This window comes from Gigantopelta aegis, chromosome 8 (genome assembly GCF_016097555.1).
Source record: "Gigantopelta aegis isolate Gae_Host chromosome 8, Gae_host_genome, whole genome shotgun sequence".
Taxonomy (NCBI): domain Eukaryota; kingdom Metazoa; phylum Mollusca; class Gastropoda; order Neomphalida; family Peltospiridae; genus Gigantopelta; species Gigantopelta aegis.
Genome location: NC_054706.1, coordinates 26,593,837 through 26,615,119, shown reverse-complemented (window position 1 = coordinate 26,615,119; position 21,283 = coordinate 26,593,837). Strand labels below are relative to the sequence as shown.

The window sequence follows — 21,283 nt, the reverse complement described above, 5'->3', positions numbered from 1 at the left end:
TATACTGGTATAATTAATGACTCTCTTTCTGGATGTAGTGTGACAAACAAAACCAACGTGGAAACATTAAAAATGGTATATACATTCTAATCTGTAAGTTTCTGTAGTCTTTCCCATCAGGGAACGTCAATTTTTTACTGTGGAGTGTACAACAACTTCTTTATTCCTGACATAATCGTTTTTCGAAATTGGACACAAAAATAGTGTTATTTTACTATTTCCAAAACACTTTTACTTTTTTCTTACAGCAATTAAATTGAAATTATTTTTAAAAAAACAAAGTTCATGCAGGATGGGAAGGACTAGAGATGTATAATGACAGTGTGGACCCCCCCCCCCCCACCCCCAAAACCCACTCCCCCCAAAAAACAACCTAAAGGTTTTTTCGTTGTGGTATTATAAAACTGATAATTAAGTTGTTTTAGCAGCCCCACACGTGTAGGCCTATACAGTTGGCAGAAAATCCTTACTTGACAATGTTTTAATGAGTATACCCATTTTTCTCTGGATGTAGTAACCAAACCAAAATCCCAAAACAAACACTACTTGGAATACAAAAAAAAAAAAAAGGTACATACTGGTATAATCAACGACTCTCTTTCTGGATGTAGTGTGACAAACAAAACAAACCAACTTGGAAACATTAAAAATGGTATATACATTCTAATCTGTAACTTTCTGTACTCTTTCGCATCAGGGAACGTCGATTTCTTAGTGTGGTGTGTTCTACAACTTCTTTATTACAACAGGGCTCGAAAACTCGCCAAAAAATGTTGGCTCAAAAAATAATAATGGATGTTGGCAAATTAAGGTAAGCGAACCATGAACCACGAGCAAGATTTTAATGTGGAATAAATATATGCGAAACAAATATTATTTGGGCAACTAACGCAGGGCCGTAGCTAGGATATTTTGTTTTGGGGGGGGGGGGGGGGGGGGGCAACTGAGTAGTTAATAGTCTAAAACTCCTTTTCTTTTAGTTTCTATAATGCTTTCCGAATTTTTTTCGGGGGGGGGATGGGGGACTGTCCCCCTTACCCCCATGCTAGCTACATCCCTGTAACGCCATTATTTTTTAATATTTTAGTCGCCCAAACAGGACATTGGTCACATTTGGCGACCTGGCCACAGGCTGTTTCGAGCCCTGATTTCTGAGCAGATTGTTTTTCAAAATTGCACATAAAAATAGTGTTATTTTGTTATTTCCAAAACACTTTCACTTTTTTCTTAAGGCAATTAAACTGAATTTTTTTTTTTTTAAATGTTCATGCAGGGTGGGAAGGACTATAGATGTATGATGACAGTGTGGACCCCCTCCAACCCCCCCCCCCCCAAAAAAAAAATCCACAAAACTAAAACGTTTTTACAACAAAACCTACATGCAAAATGTATTCAGCAGTACTGGTATATATTATGTTTTGATCAATAAGTTTCTTTGTGGATGCAGTGTGATGAAAATGTAAACCACTTTGAACTGTACCTGGGCACTTGGATTTGCAATCTTCTGTATCTCTGGTAACCTTGTGTGCATAACACAAAACAGAACATGGTTCACACTTCCCTTTCACTCCAACATGGGGATCAAAGTAGAAACCCTTGGGGCAGTCAGTTCTCGTCTTTGAAGTCTTGCCAACACCCTGCTCCAGAAAACCTGACCAAATATATATACATGTATATATTATATATAGTTATGCATTTCATTTTGTATTAAAAATTTCGTGCTACTTACACTGACAAATATATCAATTAAATCCTGTGTCTGATTTCACTTTGAAAGTCACAAGTTTTCTTTTCACACATAAAGAGAATGTCCCAAGTTTTCTGTCACTGGAATATTCAAATATGAAAACATTACAAATCTGATCAATTAATTTGTAGTTATTTATCACAAATACATCACTATAACTGTAAAACAAATTGCAAAAGATGACACTATAATAATAACTATGCACCTTTAAAAAATCAAAACGGGGGGGAGCTAGGGGACTTTTTTTCTCTCTTCTATCTGATAAAATTAATGACCATGAAGAGGGGTGCAGAAAGTACTCGCCCGCTCGCCAAATGCAAGTAAAAATTCTGATGGACGAGTTAAAAAATGCAACTACCAGTCCGACTGGCGATCTGTCTTTTTGATTTTGTTTGCCACGTGATGTTGATCACTTACAGGTGTTCTTAATAATGTTTTGTCAATATATCTATATATCATTTGAAGTGAAGACACTGTATATTATATTATTAATAAGATATCATTCTATAGACTGGCGGACTAGTAGTAAATTTTAGTTGGTTCTGGTCCAGCAGGCTATAGTGAAATATGTTCCATTTCTGCACCCCTGATGAATCGGGGAATTACCTGCACATTTGGTTTTGCATTGTTTTGTATTTCCGGTTATTGTGTGTCTGTGACATAATACTGAGCATGGCTCGCACTTTCCTCGACTTCCCACGTGTGGATCAAAGTAATAACCCTTGGGGACAGGTCGTCTCGGTACTGTCAGTCGCTGTGCTCTTTCTTAGGTAACCTGTGGAAAAAAGTTATCAAGCAACATCAACATCCACATAAACAAATATAAACATAGTAGTACGTACAGGCTCCCATTTTTGTAGGGGGAGTGTGCAGGATGAATTTTTACCCGAATTAAACAAAAACTCCCAAATCTGGATAACAACATTTGTTCATTTTAATATTACTGCTATATAAGGTTGCAAACAAACCACTCTGCATGTTTACATGGATTAGAACTAATATTGTGGGTAGAAGGATGGACATACATGGTGAAAAGGTTTCAGGCCAGCTAATTTTGCCAGAATAGAGCTGTCGTCTTTGTCAGAATTTGATGATTTGCTACAGCACATTGGGGGGTAGGGTTTGACCCCCCAGCACCCCTGCCTTGTATGCTTATGAGCATAAACAAACATAAACATTAACAAACACAAACAAAACATAAATATAAACAAATATAAACAAACATAAACAAAACACATAAACACAAACATAAACAAAATACATAAACATAAACAAACACAAACATAAACATAAAGCAGTTTGTTTTATTTAACGACACCACTAGAGCACATTGATTTTTTATCTTATCATCAGCTATTGGACGTCAAACATATGGTCATTCTGACACTGGGTTTTTTTAGAGTAAAAACCCACTGTCGCCACATAGGCTACTCTTTTACGATAGGCAGCAAGGGATCTTTTATTTGCGCTTCCCACAGGCAGGATAGCACAAATCATGGCCTTTGTTGAACCAGTTATGGATCACTGGTCGGTGCAAGTGGTTTACACCTACCCATTGAGTCTTGCGGAGCACTCACTCAGGGTTTGGTGTCGGTATCTGGATTAAAAATCCCATGCTCCGAACCCAGTACCTACCAGCCTGTAGTCCGATGGCTTAACCACTGCGCCACTGAGGCCGGTGAAACATAAACATAGACATAGACATAAAACAAACCAAACCTATCAAAACATCAACATAAAATATTAAAAACAAACAAAAACACACAAGAAAAACCAACATACCGGTACATGTACATAATTAACATTAATTTTTTTTTTTTAAATCACGATTTCATCCATTTAATGTTCAAGTATAACACAGGGCTCAGTTTTCAGATAATGTAAAGTTTTTTGGGTTTTTTTTAAATAGGGGTGGGATTGAGCTCAGTCGGTTGAGCACTCACTGAGGTGCTTGCATCGCAAGATTGAACCACCTCAGTGGATCCATTCAACTGATTGGGTGTTTTCTCATTACAACCAATGACTGGTCAAAGACCATGGTGTGTGATTTCCTGTCAGTGAGAAAGTGCATATAAAAGATCCCTTGCTGCTAATGAAAAAATGTAGCAGGTTTCCTCTGATGACTACGAGTCAGAATAGCCGATGATTTATTAATCAATGTGCTCTAGTGGTGTGATGTGTCGTTAAATAAAACAAACATTTTCTTTGAAAATAATTAAAACATTGTTCATATGAACAAACTTTTATTAGTCAAATATTAAATGTTGTAGCTACTTTGTACAAAAATTAGCAGTTGTAGCTACTTTGTACAAAAATTAGCAATTGGCTATTTTGGCAATGGACAGCACTGGCGTAGGAAGCGGGGGGGGGGGGGGGGAGTCCCCCCCCCCCCCCCCCCACATTGTAGCAGCAGTGAAAGTTTATATATGTTTATTATTTACACATGTATTTATGTGTGTGTGTGTGTGCGTGCCACACATACACACTTTCTGGTACCTTCCTACGCCCGTGGACAGGGTGAGTCATTTAATGTTCTGGGGTTCCACCAGTTACCCATACCCATTATGGATGGTAGTCAATACTGGTATGCACACCCGGTACCCATGCATGATCAGTCTAGGATCGATCCCTGTCAGGTGGGCCCATTGGGCTATTTCTCGTTCCAGCCAATACACCACAAAGGCCATGGCATGTGCTATCCTGCCTGTGGAATGGTGCATATAAAATATCCCACCGGCCTCGGTGGTGTCGTGGTTAAGCCATCGGACATAATTGGCTGGTAGGTACAGGGATCAGACCAGTACCGGTTCCCACCCAGAGCTAGTTTTAATGATTCAGTGGATAGGTGTAAGACCACTACACCCTCTTCTCTCTCACTAACAACTAACAGCTAACCCACTGTCCTGGACAGCCCAGATAATTGGATATAAGCACGGAAATAAGTTAAAGAAAGAAAGAAAATATCCCTTGCTACTAATTGAAAAATGTAGCAGGTTTCCTCTGAAAGACTTCATGTCAAAAATTACCTAATGATTGACATCTATTAGCCAATGATTATAAATCCATGTGCTTTAGTGGTGTCGTTGAAACATACGTTTTTTAACCATGTGTTTCGTAAGATCAGCAATGGGGATGTGGGGACAATTATATATTAATTCGCCTTTCAACTGGGGGATGCATAATCTTCATAGCTGGGGAGCAGTGTCCTCTGCCAGTATAATATCCGCCCGGTCCCCCCTTTATTATTTTTAGTTAGTTAGGGGTTAGGGTTAGGATTACGGGTAGGGTTAGGGTTAGGGTTAGTTTTAGAATTAGAGTTGGTGTTGGGGATGGGTTTGGGGTTAGGGTTAGGGGAGGGGGGGGGGGACCGGGCAGATATTTTTCCCCTCTGCCCAACCAACCCCCACTTCCATCTCATAAATCTGCACCTTGAGTTCGTTTTCATATTTTACGATTAATATTTGCTTTCAAAGCAAAGAAATGAGGGGAAAATTGCTTGCCTCCCAACATTGAATTATTTGGAGGCACATAGGCATGCACATCCTCAGGTCCAAACCTAGTTACGGTATTGTAACGGAAACTTTCGCCTACGTCGATGTCAGCGCTACGTTATCGTATCTAGTCCAACCCCTACCTTGGATTCGCACCTGATCACTCCCTCTTGAATTCCGCGATTCCGCAGACGCGGAAAAATTTGCAGAATTTGCACCATCGTGCAGAATAGTTGTTCGTCCGGGGAAAATCAGTTTTCGTGCAGAACACGTTTCAGGCCGTGGAATTTGTCTTAATCACCGCAAAATGTTCAAAGTTTTTGAATTTTAATATTAAACATGGAATTTTAATAGTGTTTACTTTCCATGCAATAATGCAGCAATTGGATGTCAAACATATGGTCATTTCGACGAACCCCGCTACGTTTTTCCATTAGTAGCAAGGGATCTTTTATATGCACCATCCCACAAACAGGATAGCACATACCACGGCCTTTGATATACCAGTCGTCGTGCACTGGCTAGCCTAGAGCGAGAAATGCAGTAATAAATAGAAACATAAATCATTTGTTTCTTTTAAGTTATTACAAGCTGACCAGTCTCAAACTACCAGCCACTAAGAAAATTAGCAGCCAGCAGTCACTAACTTTTTGCAGTCATCCGCATCATGCTAGTTTGAGCTTATTTACAGGCTGGGCTGGTAACCGCCTCATAGTTACTACCTCATAGTTACTAGTCTGCGTAACCTGCGTTTGGAACCAGCCTTTAGTTTCTGTCATTGAATCGGAAATCCTCGCAAGATAGAGCGCAATGGATTGTGGCGAGATGTTCCGATCGTTGCTTTGTGCGTAGGTTACGGAAACCGACGAAGACGGGTTGTAATTACACTTTAACAGATTCCACAAATACGAAATAGGATTCAGCAATGCCATTCTTTTTAATATAAAATAATTATAATAAAGTATCTATTGTTGGAATCGTGATGTTAAGCAACTATATTTAAGTATTTATTAATCACAAACCACATTTAACAAAGAATCCGTAAGCGTAAAATTAGGATTTCCCCCCCCATATGGTTTCCATTTCAAGTTTTAATGATTCAATCTTCCGGAAACACCCGTCTGCTTAAAACATAAATCGTCTGCTTTCTCACGATTTTCAAATAAATATGTAATAGTTTGAATATCTAGTTTTAATTTATGTGTTATTTTTCAGTTTTATATATTCAGAATTTGCTGCAGAATTCATCAAATTCTACCGCAGAATATATCAAATTCTACCGCAGAATTTTAAAATGTTTGCCGCGGAATTCAGGGGGGAGTGCCTGATATTCCTTTCTTTCACTTTGCATTTGGATAAACATTCTTTCGGCAAAGATCGGTTTATTCCGGTAAAGATGCGATGCATAAAACGTATTTTCTAAATAACTAGTCTAGACTACAAGACTGCTCATGTGTACATGGATGAGAAATGCAACCACTTTGCTTTAGCGAATGTTGTGTTCGAATCTCAGAAGACAACATTTTAAAATGTGAAAATCATTACTTTTAGTAAACAATCTGCAAAATTATTTATTTATTATTATTTAATTCCCTCCTCCCTGTAACTAATTTTAGTAGGCCTACATGTATTTAAATGCAAACACAAAACCCATAATCCCACCCTAACCACTTGAGTGTTAACATAAGTGTTGAACTAAAATTTGAAATATCAAAACACTTACCTGGACAATATGTGTTACACTTGTCTAGCTGGTATTGGTCTGCAGGATAATAGCATACATTAGCACAGTCATCACATTCTCTCGTTCGTGGATTGTAATAAAATCCATGCTTGCACGGTAAAAACGAAAATGTCTGTGAAATACTTAAACAAATGAGAACCGCAAACATTACAGTCACAACATTCATTTTTTAACAATCGTGTTTTCAGCTATTCACAATACACATTTAAAAAAACAAAAACAATAGGCCTATAACTAAGTAACTGAAAATATTATGATAGGCCTATCTTAGTATCTACATTCATGAAACGAATTTTGCGTACGTTTGGAATATGTTGTTTACAACTGACTGAACCAGACATGGCACTCCTATATGACCCAGTATTGGTGTACTATAAGTGTGAAGAAATATCACCCCACCGCATCACGCGAACTCTTAATGTTCTACTAGATCGAGTCATGTCTAATAATAGATATATCGCGCAGTGTACAGTGCAAGAACGCTCGATCTGCAGTTAAAATCAAGACGGCATTTACTATTTCTACACTTAGTCGAGAAAAAATGAAAGAACGAAAGAAAGAAAGATCGACAGATAGCTAGGTGGATAGATAGACAGACAGACAAATAAAAAGATACTGGCACGGCTGATTGAGACCGAGGGCGCAAAGCAAAGTTTCTAATGGGGTTCGGGGGTATGCTCCCCCATAAAATGTTTAAAACTAGATGTCCTGCAATTCAATTTCTTGCATTCTCCAAGTAAAGTTCCAGACAGTGCACCACTGGTATATCAAAGGCCGTGGTATGTGTTGTCCTGTCTGGGATGGTGCATATAAAAGATCCCTTGTTACTAATGGAAAAATGTAGCGGGTTTCCTCTCTAAGACTTTATGTCAAAATTACCAAATGTTTTACATCCAATAGCCGATGATTAATAAATTAATGTGCTCTAGTGGTGTCATTGAACAAAAACAAACTAAATCTGCAAGTAAAATTCATCTCTGCCTATTTACTACCAATAATATTTTTTATTCAGAATTATTGGGGGAGGGGGAGCAGCACCTCCCCCCTCCCTGCTCCGCCGTGCCGGAGATAGATATACAAACATACGGACAGATAGATATAAATATATAGAGGCTATTCCATGGGTTTTTTCGAATACAATTTTTATGTCATCTCGTGATGTGTGAAAATCATATTTTCACGAATTGCGAAGAAATGAGTGAAAATATGGTTTTCACACATCACGAGTTGACATAAAAATCGTATTCGGAAAAAACACCATGAAATGGTCTATTTATTATATACATATTTCCTCATTTTTGACAATATCTTTCGCTTTTTGGTAATATCTTTCGCTTATCCTATCGAAAACACGTAACGTCATGATATATTTCTTCCAATGGAACTTTGCCAGAAAATTTACTTGACCATAGACTTTTAAAAAGAAATTTGAATAAAAGTTTTCTTTATTAACATTTATTTAACAATACTGTGGTGCAAACATACCTGACAAAGTGATCCTCCAAAAACTCCCACAAAAACAAAACGAGTCGAACGCCGTTAAAGTTACATTCTCTGGTTACCATATTATAACATCATGTAAAAATATGAAATACAAGCTCAAATGCACTTTTAAAAAACTCGTGTTTGTTCGCTATGAACGGAGATCGTCAAACGTTTTATGCTTGATTCGTCGCCTGTGCCGCCATAGCTCGGCAAAGCACAAACGACAGCCTGTTGTCAGTTTCAGTTAACACGTGCGCTTGTGGATTTGAAATTGTAGGGTTCGTCTCAAAAAATTAAAAGAGAAATCTTGCGCTGTACGAAGAACGTTCGGTTGAGGATACGGTACTGAGTCTTTCGTTAAAACCGGTTTGATCTTGACAACGTATTATCGACAATCGTACCTTCCTATTTCAGAATTAATATTTTATAAAGTGTTAGTAGAACTTTCAAAGTTTAGTTTGTATACTAGTAACACATTAATCATGTATATATTTAAAAGTATATATATATACTAAAGTAGACAATGAACGTTTTCACTTCTTAATTTTACGTGTTAAAATCGACAAATTCAAATAAATATTCTTTCGTTTGGAAAGGGTAAAGTTAGGGGTGGGGGTGTTTAACGACATCAAAGTTAGAGCATATTGATTTATCATCCGACGCCATACAACCGTAAATAAAATGTGTTGAGTGCGTCGTTAAATAAAACATATACTATCCTTCCTTCCATCTGCTATTGGACGTCTTACATTTGGTAATTTTGACATTTAGAGAGGAAAAGGGTGCATGTGCAGGGGGAGGGTATTGGAGGTCGAAACCCTTACTTGCCCAAGCTTAAATTTTTTTTAAATGTATTTTCTGGGGGAGCATGGCCCCATATAAACTTCGCTCAAAAAAGTCTACAACCCCAACCCCGCTGAAATCCCTGCACACGCGCCTTGTAAACCCGCTACATTTTTTTTTAGCAAGGGATCGTTTATATGTACCATCCCACAGACAGGATATCACATACCATGGTCTTTTATATACCCGCCGATGGGGATCGATCCTAGACTGACCGCGCATTTCCAAAACCCCCCACCTTTTTAGGTCTAAGTAATGAATAAAAATAACATATAGTCTTGAAAAATGTTACGTAAATCGAATACAGTACCCTCTTCCTCTACCCCTAGAGCGTTACGTAATTAGTAACACCCCCTTACATGTAACGCATATGCCAACAGCTGGCCACTGTCAAAATTTCAAGGCAAATCCTCCACCCACCGACCCCTGGAAAGGCATTGTACCATACCTCTATGGATATAAATATGTTTTGGAGATATGAGACGACCCCTCAATCAAGACAGTCAAATTTGTTCAAAAATTGCGAAATCTCACGTGATCTCTTGTTGGGGAATTCCACACTTGTGATAAGCCAATGAAAACCGAGATCGGTAGGAGCCCGTCAAAAGTGTCCCACTTTCGAAATACTGCCCTTTGTTTTTGACCTAGATAAGTCAGCGTAGTGAAACCAATGCGGAGCGCGGCGTCATATATGCACCAAACGTAATTGGATTTTCTGTTCTATATGCTTAAATAATAAAAATATTCCAGGGAATGCCGCTGTAAATTTTTACACTTACACTCGATGACACTACATTGTGTCATCATTATTTAGCTTCATATTCAATTCGTTTTAGATATTTAATCGTCATTGCACTTCGTATCCTTTTTTTTTTTTTTTATAGGTACAGTTGTTTAAATTACAATTTTTTTTTTTTTTTCAAATACGATCAGATGCATTGGTAGTCATCAAATTTAAATACGAAGAAACGAGACAAAGGGAGATAATTTAATCATGCACTTTTACGAAAAAGTAAATACGATTTCTATATTTTCACTGTAGCTAAAATACAGTGAAAATATGACTTTTCACCGGATATGACTTTTATGGTTGCCGTAGATCTATATATTCATTGCTATGTATATAATAAATACAGATACACAACCTCTGCAATTGCTCACGGCAATCGACAATGCCGTGGAGATTGCCTCGGAGTATTTAATTCTCCAAGGCACTTATTTATTTAAAAAAAATATTAATACATATATACATGTAGGTAAACACCCACCCACCCACACCCACACACACACACAAATACATGCCTACATGTATACAAGCATATATGCATGCATACATACATACATACATACATACATACATACATACATACTCTGTACATGTGAACGAATGTCTATTTATAGATACACGAAAGCACCGCCTCAGTGGAAAACCCAGTATCCAATAAATAAATAAATAAATAAATGGAGTACTTATAAACACGTCAATGAATGACGTAGATGTGCTAATCAATCCATTATACACTACCATGGCGATACCCCCCCCCCCCCCCCCCTCCTCTCTCTCTCTCTCTCTCTCTCTCTCTCTCTCTCTCTCTCTCTCTCTCTCTCTCTCTCTCTCTCTCTCTCTCTCTCTCTCTCTCTCTCTCTCTCTCTCTCTCTCTCTCTCTCTCACAAACACACACACACGGTGCCATAGGTTCTAGTCCCAGCAACGGCACAGGGCAATTTGTGAGGCCAGAAAGGATTTAATTATCTCCTGCGCCAGTATGTATGTAACAGTCAACCTCGACATACATACAATATATAGATATTCATACATCAATACATACTAGCCAGTGTCAGGTCTGCTTTCATGCAAGTAAGCGTGATCGACCGCATAACTTGTAAGCCCTATGCTTATAGTTAAGTTAAAGAGAATCCTTTTTTGGATGCCTCAATAGCTCAAAAAGTATCGTGGTAAGTCTGCAAAGCTGCGGGCGATTCCGTGCCATAGGTTCGAGTCCCAGCAACGGAACAATTTGTGAGGCCAGAAAGGATTTAATTATCCCCCGCGTCAGTGCATTAATATCTATAATATGTATGTAATAGTCAACCTCGACATAATAATAATAATATATATATATATATATATACTCTTCAAAAGAAGAAACGCAAAACCACATTGTCGTAATATTTGGAGAATTGATTTAATTATTGAATGGTGAGTCCGATAATTACCAAATGTTGCAGGATTGTTCACAATTCACTCTAGTCCATTGTGAGTAAGTGATAGGACATACCACCAAGGTCAAGGTCATCTGGAGTCAATACCGGGTGTGGCCTCCGCGTGTGTTGACAACTGCCTGGCACCGCCTGCCCATTGAAGCAACCAGAGTACGGATGACGTCCCGGGGGATGGTGGCCCACTCGGCCTGCAAGGCTGCTGCCAGCTCGGGCAGGGTCTGGGGCTGTGGTTGTCGCTGTCGGAGGCGTCGGTCCAACTCGTCCCATAGATGCTCAATTGGGTTCAAATCCGGTGATATCGATGGCCAAGGAAGGACATTAATGTTGTTGCTCTGTAGGAAAGCCGTTGTGAGACGTGCTGTGTGAGGCCTGGCGTTGTCATGTTGGAACACTGCGTTGGCGTTGGCCATAACTGGAACGATGTGTGGCCGGAGGATCTGGTCAATGTAGCCCTGTGCATTCAGGTTGCCCTGCACGTGGACCAGGTCAGTTCTGCCAGTGTGTGAGATGGCTGCCCACACCATGACACTACCCCCGCCGAATCTGTCCACTTCCTGCACGCAGTTTGCCGCATAACGTTCACCACGACGCCTATACACGCGACATCTTCCATCATGACGTCGGAGCAGAAATCGGGACTCGTCACTGAACCACACCTGTCTCCATCGCAGTTGAGGCCATTGTCGATGAATCTGGCACCACTGCAGTCGGAGTCGACGGTGTTGTGGTGTTAAGATGACACCTCGAACTGGACGTCTGGCACGAATTCCTACCTCACGTAGGCGGTTCCGTACGGTCTAGTCGGATATCCTGCGCAAACCTGGTATTGCTGCGGCTGTGGAGGTGGCAGTAGTCAATCGTTCCCGAAGGTGGCGTACCCGGATGTAGCGGTCCTGCCCGGGGGTAGTGATCCGTGGTCGACTGGATCTAGGGAGGTCACGTGTTGATCCATGTTGCTGGTAACGGTCCCACAGTCTGGAGATGGTGCTTGGGGACACATGGAATGCCCTGGCAACGGCCGTTCTGGATTCGCCTGCGTCTAGTCGGCCCATGGCATTGTTTCTCTGCGGTTCACTGAGACGTGGCATGTCCTGGATTGTCAACTGTCGGCCAGATACAGAGGCCAGGCAAGCGAACACCCTGCACTTTTATACTGTCGGTGTTCATGTTGCACGTGCAGACAACGCACGTGTAGTGGTGACATGGTTTGCACGTGGCTGCGTTTTTGCGAATATTCACATTTTGGAACTTTATTGTACAGTAGCTGCGTTTTATCGAATGTAACCGTGGGAATGTGTTTGGGACATGCAATGACCTTATATTCACAAAAGCATGAACCGGTAGGAAACATAAAATCGGAGTTATAACCCATTTGTACCCTTTTGCGTTTCTTTTTTTGAAGAGTATATATATAACATATCATATATATATATAGATAGAGAGAGAGAGAGAGAGAGAGAGAGAGAGAGAGAGAGAGAGAGAGAGAGAGAGAGAGAGAGAGACAGACAGAGAGAGGACACACACACACACACACACACACACACACACACACACACACACACACACATATATATATATATATATATATATATATATATATATATATATATATATATATATATATATATATAATAGGCCTACATACTAGCCCTGGCACGGCGGAAGCAAGTAGACATTGAGGGGGCTGACTGAGATCGAGGGTGCAAAGCGCCCGAGTTTCTTTCTAGGTTGACTTAGTACCAATAATAAGATTTACTACCAATAATATTTTTTATTCAGAATTCCGCCGTGCTTGTAGCCAGTGGCTGGTTTGCCCACTATTTCATGCGCGTAGCTTGAAGGCCCCATGCATATGGATCGGTTAACGAGCATTCATTTTAAGAATGACTCGGTAGACGAAAATGTATCGTGGCAAGTCTGTAATTTGCGGGCGATTCGGTGCCACCGGTTCGAGTCCCAGCAATGGACAATTTGTGAGGCCAGAAAGGATTTAATTATCCCCTGCGCCAGTGCGTTAATATCTATGTATGTAATAGTCAACCTCGACATACATACAATATATATTATATAGATATTCATACATTAACACATACATACATACAACAAACAAACAAGGGTCAATGCAACTGAAAAGGTACCGCGTTAAGCTGAATCCTAAAGCTGTATCCTAACCGGTTAGGATACAGCTTAACCGACCGCGAGCGACGCGAGTGATGCGAGCGATTATTTTATAAATCATTGATTTCAATTGCCGTATTCTAACTGGACGCGTGCGAACGCGACACATTTATCTGTCACGCCGTACACGTGCGGTTAAGATACAGCGACTGAAATTAATGATTTCTAAAATAATCGCTCGCGTCGGTCGCGGCCGGTTAGGATACAGCTTTATAGAAGAATAACGTGTTACGCGGGAAGAATAAAAGGCGTGTGATCTATGGCTTGATTTTTCGTTGACGGTTGAACGAAAGAAAGAAATGTTTTATTTAACGACGCACTCAACACATTTTATTTACGGTTATATGGCGTCAGACATATGGTTAAGGACCACGCAGATTTTGAGAGGAAACCCGCTGTCGCCACTACATGGGCTACTCTTCCGCTTAGCAGCAAGGGATCTTTTAGTTGCGCTTCCCACAGGCAGGATAGCACAAACCATGGCCTTTGTTGAACCAGTTATGGATCACTGGTCGGTGCAAGTGGTTTACACCTACCCATTGAGCCTTGCGGAGCACTCACTCAGGGTTTGGAGTCAGTATCTGGATTAAAAATCCCATGCTTCGACTGGGATCCGAACCCAGTACCTACAGCCTGTAGACCGATGGCCTACCACGACGCCACCAAGGCCGGTACGGTTGAACGAAGATCGATGATTGTTCAAACTAAGATACTATACGGTCTTGATCTTGGATAACGGTTTTGTCGTTCAGATTAATCGTCATTTTCATTCATACCTCGAGAGTGTAATGGACCAGTCTCATCTTTCCATATATTGCAGTACATTTAAAAAGGACAATCATTTTATGTTATCCCAGACGACGAATATATTTGTTACTTATACAGCACAGTCTTCTGTCACAGGATGAACTAAACGTATCGATTTCTTAGAGTGTTTTGTTGTTGTTGTTGTTGTTGTTGTTTTGTTTTGTTTGCTTGTTTGTTTGTTTGTTTGTTTTTTTGTGTGTTTTTTTTTTTGAGGGGGGGGGGGGGGTTGAGGGTTTTTTTGGAGGGGTTGTTGTTTTTTGCCCTCAACATGTTGCGATTTCCTTTTAAAGCACTTCTACAGATGAAATTGTCCGCAGGACGGCCGTCCACCTTCTTGGAAAGGCAAGACCCATATTGAATAGTCCATAGATTTACACAAATTACAGTTGGGGGACACAGAAAGACAATTTCCAAACATTGAGGGCAAAAATAACATTCGATAGAATTATTATTATTATTATTATTTTTTTAAAGTGCTTTTCATCCCAGAAATAAATTTATGGGCTATGTGAAAAGTAAATGATGCGACAATCGACCATTGTAGTATGGTAGATGGTACCGATTGGTTCTCACTGGTAAAATGTTTTTGTGTTATATATATTATATATATATCATTACGTCTCACATCGTGCGTCATTTTAAAAGTAAAAGATGTGTCAAAATCAACATTTCACCATCAATAGACAATATAATAAACTGTTTTTGTGCAAAATATATTTGTCCTGCTTTGCATACTTTTCCTGCTATTCTACTTTAAAAAGTGGGACGTTTTTTCAATGACCCGATATAACAGCAAAATGAGGCAGTACTCTGGTGTAGGGTGAATGTCAACATTTTCGTTGTTAACCTATCTTGATTTATTGCAAACATGTTACTAAATGAATGCACTTCCCAAAAGTAACAGTCACATCTGACAGAAATTGTCCTGCTTCTGACAGACATTGTATTAAAATGAATGAATGGAATGTTTAATGACAACCCAGCACAAAAAATACATCGGCTATATGGTGTCAAACAATGGTAAATATATAAATGAGCTGATGATCAACATGTATATAACAAGTCTAACGTTAAGTTAAAACACAGTGTTGAGAGCTGTGCAAAAATATAAATCTTAACATCTCGTAAAAAAATTCAAGATAATATAAGTTCTTGGTGAAAACAAAACAATTCTATCACAGTTAGTCTACCAAATATATATTTCCTCGTCGATCCCAAATAATTACACTACAACAAAATGAGGTGAACAGTCAGTGTACGTGAACAATGCACGACACAAAATCATTTCATTCTTCCTGCATCGCCTAAAAGAGGACTGCCACTCCCACAGGACTGGCTAGACAGAATGAAGATTATTCGCAACCACAGTGTACCGCAGTATTCCAATCATCTTGCCAAGTTGAAAAGATATACTGGTTAATACCGTGTTTGAGATCAGTGTAAGGCACACCAACTCTGACGAGGGTGGGATTTAGCTCAGTCGGTTGACTATTCGCTTGAAGTGCTTGCGTCGCAGGATCGAAAAACCTCGGGGGATCCATTCAACTGATTGGATTTTTTTCTCGTTCCAACCAATGCACCACAACTGATCAATGGCCGTGGTATGTGCTTTCCTGTCTGTGGGGAAATGCATATAAAAGATCCCTTGCTGCATTAGAAAACAATTTAGCGAGTTTCCTCTGATGACTACGAGTCCGAATTACCAAATGTTTGATATCCAATAGCCGATGATTAATAAATCAATGTTTTCTAGAGGTGTCGTTAAACAAAACTATGTAAACTATGACATGTTTGCTCTGTGTAGCACACAACCTGCAAGAAATCCAATGCGACTTTTATTAATCTCATGCATCAGTAACGAATAAGATTTTATAAAATCTTAATTGTTTAAATTAAAATAAATGCATTGAAAAATATGAAAATTACTATTATTTTAATCCACAATTGGGTCGTACCTAGTCTAAAGGGAGAAGCAGAGAAAGAAGCAGAGAGAGAGAGAGAGAGAGAGAGAGAGAGAGAGAGAGAGAGAGAGAGAGAGAGAGAGAGAGAGAGAGAGAGAGAGGGATGTGACAAAGACACAGAGGGGAGATGGAGAATCTGGCAACAGTAATATAAAGTTATTTATTAGCTAGACTAAACAAAAGTGTACTTTTAAAAAGGGCCATTTTTCTGTAGGGGCAACTGCCTCCCTGTCACTCCTAGATTCGACCTTGCTACATAATGTACATCAAATCAAATTCTATAGACAATGATAATATATACCGAGAAAAAGCAATAGGGTAACACTTGGTATTGTAGACCAAATTTCAGTCACTGTACATTAGCGCCGTAATGTCTGCTTGCAGTTTGGGATTGGATGTCAGTTATGTTAGACTGAATGTAAGTAACACGGTTAACTTCCTGACTAAACATTATGAATTAGGGTTTTGATTGCAGTTACTATTGGTGTTGGTGTGATCCCTTATTTCTTTTCATCAGTATATATGTAGCTGAGGTGATGTGTGCACCTTAGGCATAAATAGTTATAAATAAACCCACTACAAACATCTCACCCTTAGGGTAAATCACAGATATAATAAGAAGCGACATTAAAACTGTTGTTCAAAATTTAGTGGCACTCTTCACGTTTCAAGCACTGGATTACCTGTTACACTGATGCTGATTCAAATCAAACTGCAGACGTTTACTGACCACATGAGTCCAGTTACACATCTCTGTGGCAAGCATAGCAGTTCTCGGTTTTACTGAATTGGTGACATGCTTTTTAGCGTATGTAGTGCTGACGTGAGTTCCTCTTCTTAAAATATCATTTTGAATCCCGATTGTTTGTTCAGTTCGAAAATTAAGACTTGGGTTTAAAATTAAGATTAGGGTATTGTTTGAATATATTTTATGTAGGCCCTATCATAGATCTACAATGCAATACATACACATAGAATTATATTGGTGTGAGAAAAGCATTTGTCTGTGAGACCAAGTCTGGGTACAGATCCTTTCTACAACATGCCCTCCAGCCGCTAGCTCCTTTCTGGTCACTAGGACTCAGCTTCAGATGCGTGTAGCGGACGTGGACCAAGAACACTGACGTCACGGTGATGAGCAGCAAGACGACTGAGATAAGCAGAGTCGTCTGCGTTTCACAGCTTGTGGCGCTTGCACCTACCTTCAGCTGGTGGATCATGCGAGAAGTGGAGACATTTTTGGTGTAATCTGAAATCGTAAAATTAGAAAAATTATTATAAAACATCATTCTAGTAATATTGTATTATTATTTTAAATTTTTTTATTATCATCACAGCATCATCATCATCATCATTACGAAACTCAGTTTTACATTTTGTTTCAGCCAGTGCACCACGACTGGTATATCAAAGACCGTGGTATGTAGGCCTACCATCCTGTCTGTGGGATGGTGCATATAAAAGATCCACGTTTGACATCCAGTAGCCGATGATTAATAAATCAATGTCCTCTAGTGGTGTCGTTAAATAAAACAAACTTTTAACTTTATTTTACATTTTACGTAATTGTTATTTTACATTTTCAAAACTAATTTTACTCTTTTGATGTTTATTATTATTATTATTATTATTATTATTATAGGCCTATAATAAAATGTCAGTGCTCCCCAAACCGTTTCAAATCAACATATACACAGCAACAACTCCCTAACACATAACTATTGATATTTATATATATCAAAAAAGCAGAGACACACAGAAAATAATTTCTTTTCTTTAAATTTTTTTTTTTTTTACAAATATTTAAAATAAAAAAAATATATATTTAAAAAATGGCTTACTTGGGCACCTTTCATGGCATTGGTCTACAGTGTCTTGTATTTCCGCCATGAAACAAATGAAATAACACGGGTCGCATCTTGCAGTGACGGGGTCAAAGTACGTCCCCTCCAAACAATCCTCGCAATATATCACACAGAAATTCAACGTGAAAATCAAGACTATTTTCGTAAACATGTCTGAGTTTCGGTTTTATGAAATGCAGCGGAGAGGGATATTTTAAACAGTTTAATGTCAATCTGCATCAGTTACAGAACTAATTTCTTCTGAATTTAGCACTTTATGTTTTCTTTGTTTTACTGCGTTCGACGTTGTGCGAATGTATATATATATATTCAGTCAGTTAACCCCAAAACAGGAACTTAGCTATGGTTTTCACTCTATGAATGTGAACGAATGTCTATTTATAGATACACGAAAGCACCACGTCAGTGGTATAAATACGTCAATGAATGGTGTAGATGTGTTATATATCCATTATACAATACCATGGCGATAACCTTTCATCATGTTAAGCTCATAGGCGTGTAGGCCTATAGCCACCAGCACCCACATAGGGATCACAATAACTTGTGTCCCTCCCCTCCTCCACAGTCTGGGCACCAGGGTTCGAAACTCGACAAAAGGTATGGTGGCCCAAAAAATAAAAATGCATGTTGGCAAATTATGATAAGCGAACCACGAGCAAGATTTTAATGTGGAATACAACTATTAACAGTGGCTCATATGTTATAGTTCTGAAGAAAATAATATTATTTGGGCGACTAACAGGACATTGGTGGCATTTGGCGACTTGGCCACAGGCATTTTCGAGCCCGGTCCACGTTCTTACGGGTGGAGCCCATTTCACTAAACATCGTAAGTTTACGTCTGCTACTAGCAGTTATACCGGCCGTGCGTTTACACGTGTTTGGCGTCTATTTCACGCAGAAAAAAGAAAATACATCATTACGGAAGCTGGAGTATTTAAGGACCAACAGCAAAATTGAAATACATGTATATATATATATATATATATATATATATATATATATATATATGTATATATTGTATACATATACATACAATTTATATTTATATATATTATTATTATTTTTATTTTATTATTTTATTTGTTTGTTCGTTTTTTTTGTTGGGGGTAGGGGTTGAGGTTGGTGGGTGACCGCTCCGAAAAAAGTTGATTTGCTTTCATCTAGCGTAGCTGATAGGACCCCTGAAAAAAGGTTTTTATCTAATAAAATATGCTGGACAGCCTTAGCCTTCGGAATAAAATAAACTGCATGGTATTTATAAACACACGTAATAAAAACTATAAATAGAACAACGCAATACCGGTAGTATGGCCGGCTGAAACTAGTACCACGCTGCGGCAAACATGGATGACTGTTTTAAAAGGGACACGTCCTAGTTGTTAACCATTACGCCGTGTTTTTCGCTATATAAAACCATTTTTTCACAAATAAAATTGCACTTTACTTACCGTTTATTATTTAGAATATACATTTCCATTCACCTAAAGTTGTTTTTTGGTAATCCTGGTAATCCTGGTGTTTGTAATACCACAATATGCATTTTTAGTATTTCTTAAAAAGCCCACGTGCCTCTGAGAAAAAAACCGTTCAGCAGACAAGGTCTAATTATTTTTAGAGGGGATATTCCCATTTCAATGTCACAGACGTTGGTATACCAGTGACCGGGTTATCATTTTTGGTTCGGTTTGTTTTCTCGCGCACGAACCGATTTGTGTCGTTTGCTTGTTGTTCATTTGTGAGGTTTTTCTTCACAGTTCGTGAACATTGTCATAACAATAAAGTTCAGACAAGTAAGTATCTCAATACAAAACGTTACACACCCTTAAAACCAATAATTTGCTAAGTCTTACGATATTATGGAGAGGGGCTACAACGTGGGGGGTGGGGGTGGGGGACACAAGCTATATTGTTACCTTTTATTTAAATAGAGAAGAAAAAAAAAATCTTACATGTTCGTCCTGGGGATTAGGTTAGGCAGGCACATAGTACCCGGTTCGAATAGCAAATGTAGGCTAATTGCAGTTTATACAAACTATATAAAATTTATTATTTCAAACCTGTAGTATAGTCAACATGGTCAGTGTCGTTCTTATTCCGATTCAAGTATCATGATTACTGAAGCACCATTTCTAAACAGCAGCACCAATGTCGTAAAGTAACTTCCTGTTCCAAACTCATTACTTTTCGCTGTCCAGGACAGACAACAGGTGGAACATGTCCAGAGAGAGGTTAAAAGGAACGCTTCCTAGCATTATCACGCAAAAGGGTGAAGAAACTAAAGAAAAAAAAAGGTGAAAGACGAAGGCTTTGGCCCCAACTTTTCATTTTGGCTTAAGTTTCCGCTATAAACCGATCGGACCTAGGACATGTCCTATTGATTTCTGATACAAAAAACTGACAGTTGCAAATCCGTTTTTGATAAAAATTAGTGTGTGTTGTGTGCCCGTTGACAATATAGGTACCATTCAGTGTTCCATTGGTGAAGCAGGAAATGCCATACCACCTGTAAATATGTTTTATTAGGACATTTATAATTAGATTGAATACCTGAAAAAAAAACATTCAAAAAATTCACTTGAAAAATAATTATCTCCCAAAAAAACACAAATTAACAAAAATAACCTCCAGGAGTTTGAGTTTTACTAGACTGTGGAATATTGGTAATTTCAGGCATTGATTGTGAAAACCCTAGCTGCATGGGAGCCCGGGGATATGGCGCCGGTTCTACCCTAGTACTGTGCCCAATTTTTTTTTTTTTAAAGATTACATTGAGGGTAGGTACCGTTTTGGAAACAGTTAAAAAAAAAAAAAACCTGATATGCCTCCACAAAAGTAAAAATTTTCATTATAGAATTTAATAAACACCATTCAAAATCACCACAGGATATGTTATAATCACGGTTGGATGCAAAATTAGTTAATTTTACAAAAAA

General features: G+C 38.8%; 2 protein-coding genes across 2 annotated transcripts in view; both read right to left on the bottom strand.

Annotated features, from left to right (window-relative positions):
* Window positions 1-17,245, bottom strand: part of LOC121379584 (laminin subunit alpha-like) — a 57,932-nt gene extending 40,687 nt beyond the window's left edge. Inside the window, exons 1-3 of the mRNA XM_041508232.1 lie at window positions 17,163-17,245; window positions 2,354-2,508; window positions 1,481-1,651 (exon numbers count right to left, since the gene is read on the bottom strand). Of these exons, the coding sequence (XP_041364166.1) occupies window positions 1,481-1,651; window positions 2,354-2,508; window positions 17,163-17,245 (409 nt within the window). The remainder of the gene's footprint in view (window positions 1-1,480; window positions 1,652-2,353; window positions 2,509-17,162) is intronic.
* On the bottom strand, window positions 16,306-18,633 carry LOC121379965. Its single transcript, XM_041508664.1, has 2 exons — window positions 18,321-18,633; window positions 16,306-17,728 (listed from the first exon to the last, which is right to left on the bottom strand). Exons 1-2 carry the CDS (start codon window positions 18,493-18,495, stop codon window positions 17,457-17,459), a joined length of 447 nt encoding a protein of 148 aa, XP_041364598.1. The 5' UTR covers window positions 18,496-18,633; the 3' UTR covers window positions 16,306-17,456.
* Window positions 18,634-21,283: the final 2,650 nt, after the last annotated feature.

Excerpts from the sequence above, each read along its gene's own strand:
- LOC121379965 (XM_041508664.1), bottom strand. The coding sequence starts at position 18,495 with ATGTTTACGAAAATAGTCTTGATTTTCACGTTGAATTTCTGTGTGATA. Across the intron at positions 17,729-18,320 it reads ATGCCATGAAAGGTGCCCAA|ATTACACCAAAAATGTCTCC; the intron begins GTAAGCCATTTT and ends TTACGATTTCAG.